Source organism: Antechinus flavipes, chromosome 6 (assembly GCF_016432865.1).
Source record: "Antechinus flavipes isolate AdamAnt ecotype Samford, QLD, Australia chromosome 6, AdamAnt_v2, whole genome shotgun sequence".
NCBI classification, from domain to species: Eukaryota; Metazoa; Chordata; class Mammalia; order Dasyuromorphia; family Dasyuridae; genus Antechinus; species Antechinus flavipes.
Window position 1 is genome coordinate 191,800,403 of NC_067403.1, and position 5,539 is coordinate 191,805,941.

General features: G+C 48.7%; 1 protein-coding gene across 1 annotated transcript; it reads right to left on the minus strand.

The window, feature by feature from the left end:
* Window positions 1–1,875: 1,875 nt before the first annotated feature.
* LOC127541498 (homeobox protein HMX2-like) lies at window positions 1,876–5,126 on the minus strand. The gene is made up of 2 exons (XM_051966739.1): window positions 4,700–5,126; window positions 1,876–3,565 (listed from the first exon to the last, which is right to left on the minus strand). The coding sequence occupies exons 1-2, from the start codon at window positions 5,124–5,126 to the stop codon at window positions 3,081–3,083; spliced, it is 912 nt and encodes a 303-aa protein (XP_051822699.1). The 3' UTR covers window positions 1,876–3,080.
* Between the last annotated feature and the right edge of the window lie 413 nt (window positions 5,127–5,539).

Genomic DNA, 5,539 nt, shown 5'->3' on the forward strand with positions numbered 1-5,539 from the left:
TGCTGTGGTTAAGTGCTGATTTAGAGGCAAGGGCAAAGACTACGGGAACCCTTAGTAAGCTATGCCAAGGTCAAAGAAATAAAGACAGAAAAAGAGGGAAGGAAAGGAAGGAAGGAAGGAAGGAAGGAAGGAAGGAAGGAAGGAAGGAAGGAAGGAAGGAAGGAAGGAAGGAAGGAAGGAAGGAAGGAAGGAAGGAAGAAAGGAAGGAAGGAAGGAAGGAAGGAAGGGGGGAGGGAGGGAAGGAAAGAAGGGAAGGAGGGGAGGGAAAGAAGGGAAAGAGGGAAGGAGGGAGGGAAGAGATAATATTTCTTGACTGTTAACAGATTTTATCTAATGTCATACAATGGTCTAGGGTCTAGGACTCCCTTGAGACTATCTGGTAGAACTTGTTTATTTTACAGAGAATATTAAGGTCCAAATAAAAGTGGCCAGTATGGTGAGCAAACTGAAGACCATGAAATATAAAAACTTGGTAGGAATTGTGACTATGCCTGAAGACATAGGGAGGATATATTAGCTGCTTTCAGAGATCTATGGGTTATATATGTAGAATAAGATTATGAAGACTGTTTTGTTGGTTTCCAGAGAACGAAACCAGTAGTAGAAGTACCAGAAGTAGTAATTGAAGTAGATTTCCCAAAAGACAGAATTTAACTCAGATTATAGGGGAACTTTATAACTGTCTGAAGTGTTCCAAAGTAGATTAATCTACTTCAGACTACTATCACTGGAAACATTGAAGAAAAGACTGGTGCCCTGTTAGATGTCCTGTAGAAGAGAACCTTGTTCAGATATGGATTAATCTAAGAGATCTCTGAGTCCTTCTTAACTCAGATTTTGTGATGCTCTCTCCCCAATTCTTAGTCCCCACAAGTTCTCCAGATAGCATTGGTCATTTTCAGCTAGATTGCCACTCCCCCCCCCCATATCAATCTTCGAGAAAGGCAACACAATTCCTCACAGACACTACTGTGATCTGAGGGGCACTGGGAAGTCTTTTCCCTTCTTGAAACTCTCCCACCCACATATACTTGTGCAGGAGTTCTTAACCTTAACTTTTCAAACTTGGATTTCTTTGGTAATCTGAGGAAGGCCATTCTTAGAATTATGTTTTTAAATGCCTAAAATAAAATACATGAGATTATGAAGAAAACAGATTATTATGAAATATAGTTAAAATAATATTAATTATTTTAAAGTTCATGGATCCAGGTTAAGAACCCCTGATCCAGGGCCACCCTCAGCATTTGTTCATGTTGACAGAAAGGATGTGGTTCCCTTAATGAAGAAAAATTCACAGCACTCCCACTAATAATAGATCACTTTTTATAATACACTTCCAAATTTCCCAGTCCTTTTGATTTGGAGAGGATAAGAGAATAAAAATTCCTTATGGGAGTCACTAACAGCTGACTTAGTCAGCTCAACTAGGCCTCCCAAAAGGCTCTGAAGATCTCAGGTCAGTGAATCTGATTTGACCTTCTCCCTGATACACAATAACTTTTCCAAGTTTCATGCCTCCCACCATGGTAAGCCCTTTGGTAGCTAAAATGGCCTAGAATAATAAATAGAACATCAACATCAGAAGGAATCTCAGGACATAAAAATAACCAGTTAATTAGTGAAAACGAATCAGAGATCGTGCAATTCATTTTTTTTTTCAGATGAAAAAACTGAGACTCAGAGAGCTTCTCTAACTTGTCATTCAAGAAACTAAGGAGAATGAACTTTGAATCCAATTCTCCTGACTTACACTAGTGCCCTTCCCACTTTGCACTTGACTTCTCAATTTAAGTCTCACTCAAATCTTTCCCCCTTCCACATCCTATCAACCTTCAGAAAAATGTTGTGTCCTGTGTATATGTGTGGGTTCCGGGGATGCCATGGGGACTGTGAAGCCCTTTCAAGGGTTGTTTGATGGTCAGAGGGGTATTTGGAGAACTAAAATGCAGTGACTTTGACAAAAACTGAAATTCCCTTTTCTTTCTAAGACTAATAATCTCCCATCATCTCTGGGGGGAGGGTGGCGATGAATAGAAATACGAAGAGAGCAGACAAAATTGAGTCGGATTTTTGTTTTGTTTTGTTTTGAAGTGAAAATAAGAGAAGTGAAATGGGGTCTCGGACAGGTATAGATGTAACAGAGGAAAAGTCGGTGCTGCAGGAACAGGCAGCTTTGGGTGTCGGGGTTGGAGGTGGTGTAGCAGAGGGTGATTCGTGGTTGCCTGCAGGGACTGTCCGCTGGGATGCACCCAGTATGTTGTTGGGCCCCACCTCACCAACATCATCCAGTGTTCAGAAGCCCTTGTGTTGCCAGGGAATGGCGGGAAGGGTAGGGGCTGCAGGCAGCCAATCCAACAAAATAGGATCAAATCCACCAATGCCAGAGCAGCCTGGGAAGGACCCAGACCCATCCTGGGATCCTGGAGATGAGCTTCAGCCTCCTGTAGGGATCTTAGATTCTGTCCCTTGATCTACAGAACTTTGCGTAGGTCACTGGCCCACAGAAGGAGACATAAGCTATGATCTGCACTCTTTCCCCCATCGGGGAATTTCCAGGGGGGGGGGGGGGAAACCTAGTCTTGGAATAAAGATTGTCATTGTAACTGGATCTGAAAACAGTGTAGGGAGATGAGGAGAAACAGTGGGGCAGAGGGAAAATAAATCCCTCAGAAAAGCCAGATGTTTGCATAGAAATATTTGGTAACTGGGGCTTGAAATTGAAGAAATAAGCAAACGGGGAAGAGGAAGAGGCAATACTTTCCAGGAGATAAATTAAAGGACACAAAAATTAAGGGAGATGGGAGACTCTGGGATTTGGGATTTAGTGAGAATTAAAAGGAAATAAAGGAAAATATGGAGATAAGAGAGAGAGGAAGAAGAAAAGAAAGAACTGGAAAGATTCAGAAAAGAGAAAAAGAAAGGAAAATTAGAAAAAGAGAGGTGAGATGAAGAAAAGAGAAAGATGGAGAAGAAAAAGAGACTAAAAAAGTCTGAGAGAAACAAGGTAGAAAGGTGAAAAAAAATGTATATGTTGGGGGTGGAAAATCGAGCAAATGAGGGAAGAAAAAAGTAGGCAATTATACGTCTCCATCGAGCAGACTGAAATATTTGCCTGGCCGGGGGAGGCAGAGGTAGGGGAAGCTGTGCCCGGGGTACAGGAGGGGAAGGGACAGCGGCAGCAAGTAGCGACTGAGGAAGGCCGAGTCCTTATAAAGGGCCGGCAGCTCCGAGGCCTGCTCGGACGCCTGGGTCCCCACTGGCCCGTCGGGTTCGGCAGCCAGCTGTCTCTTGAGTTTGTTCCTGCGGTTTTGGAACCAGATTTTCACCTGCGTCTCGGTGAGCTGCAGGGAGGCCGCCAGGCCCGCACGCTCAGCGCTGCTCAGGTAGCGTTTCACGTCGAATGTGGCCTCCAACTGGAACACTTGACTCTTGGAGAAGATGGTCCTCGTCTTCTTTTTGCTCGACTGCGGCCCTGAGGACGGGCCAGCTCGGCACTCGCTGCGATCTGTGGTGTCCGGGCTGCTCCCTCTGGGGCAGGGCAGTTCCCTGGGCCCAAGACTCCCTGGAGGCCTCCACTTGCTCCTCTACCCTGGCCGGGGTCCCAGCCGCGAGTCAGGCTCGTACTCCTGCTCCTGTTTCTGCTCGGGTTCCCGCTGCGGCTGCGGCTTCGGCAACGGCTCGGGCTCGGGCTCGGGCTTGGGCTCCTGCTCTCTGCCTTTCCTGCCGGGTGGAACAACTCTGATTGTGAGGTCTGATGATGCTAAGGGGCAGTGTCCTGGACCTTTTCCCTCCCTTTGCCTCTCTCCCTTCTTTTTCCCGTAGGCTTCATTCAGTTCTCATCCTCCTCTTTCAATTACTCCTTCCTCTTCCTCTTTTCCCTAGTCTCTCCACATTTCGTTCTCTTATGGAGTCTCTTATTTCTCAGCCCCCTCTTCTTCTTCTTCTTTCGTACTTCCCCATTCTTTCTGATCTTTTCCCTCTCCTCCTTTTTCCTTCTCCCGTCCCTTCCCTCTTCCTCCTTTTCTTCCTCCTCCATCACTTCCTTTTCCTCCCCTTGCTCCTTCCTCCTCCAAGATCTCCCTCCTCCCCTCCAGAATTCTGCAGCCTCCCTACTACATCTGGGTCTTGAGACACTGGCATAGGGCCTACTCCCGCGGCCCCCTCTCCTCTTGTCCCCAGGGAAGGGAGTGGAGGTAGAGAAATATCACTGCCCGCTGCTCACCCCACCCCACTCCCACATCCAGGATGATTATATTGATGGGGGAAAGGTGAGGGAAATAGCGAAGAAAAGGAGGTATGGATGAAGAACCAAATGGGTACGGAGCTATCAGAGGAACCCACATCAGATTTGGGGACTCAGAGAAGGATGGGCCGAGGAATGGGAAAGAAATCACAAATTGATAGACTCAAGTTCAAGAGGGGTTCTTATGGACCATGAGTCCAACCTATTCATTTGACAGAGATAGAAACTGAAGCTCAGAGAAGGGATAGCCTGGAACAAAATCCCACAAGATCCCACTGCGAGTGTGAAACTGAACTAAAAAGAACCCAGGTCTATGGAAATCTAACCAAGAGTTGCCCCCAGCCATCGGGGTGGCCCTTCACGTGGGAGAGAAGAGAAACCGTGGGGATAAAAGGCTGGGAGGTTGGGGGTGGGAGGAAGGTACGAGAAGAGGGAGGAGGAGCAGCTGCCTACCCGAGCCGAGATCGCGCCTCCCGACCTCCACGGCCACCGCTTCCTCCTCCTCCTCAGGGTCCTCGTACTGCTGAGGCTCGTGGGCTGGGCTAGGTCCCTGCGGTCCCCAGCAGTAGCCAGGCCGCGGCGCCCCCCGCAGATCCGGGCGGAGGATGCTGTCGATGGTGAAGGTGCGGGGGCCCATCGATCGCCCAGGCTGAGGCTGGGGCTGTGGGCGAGGGCCTGAGAGGCGGTCGCCCACCTGCTCCGCTCCGCTCATGGCGCTAGAGCCAAGGCTTCGTCTCCTCCCTGCGCCCGGGAGCCCCAGGCCCGGGCCTCCTCCGAACAACCCCCGCAACCCCCGGGGCTCCGCGCTAGCCGCAACCACAGCCGTGGGCGGAGCTTGAGCCTCTGCTTGAGCCTTGCAGCTGAGCGGAGATTCGGCCATGGATTGGCCAAACTGGAGGAGGGGGTGGAGCCTGGGAGGAGCCAGAAGGGAGAGGGAAAGGCAGGAGAAAGAGCGAAAGGAAGAGAGAAGCTGAACGGGAAAGAGAGGAAAGGGAGGAGAGGGGAAAGAAGAAGGAGGAGGAAAGCGAACGAGGGAGGAGGGGAAAGGGAGAAGAAATGGGAGTAGGTATGGAGGGAAGAAAGAGGGGATAATAAAAAGGAGGGGAAAGGGAGGGTTTGGAAGGAGAAAAGTGGCGCTCAGAAAGACAGCATCCTCTAACAACTCTACACACACACACACACACACACACACACACACACACACAGTTTACCCGCTTGGTTGCCTTTGCTCACTTAGGCCTTAAATCCCTCAATATCCGCAATTTACTTCTTAAATTTGTATTCATTCTTTAA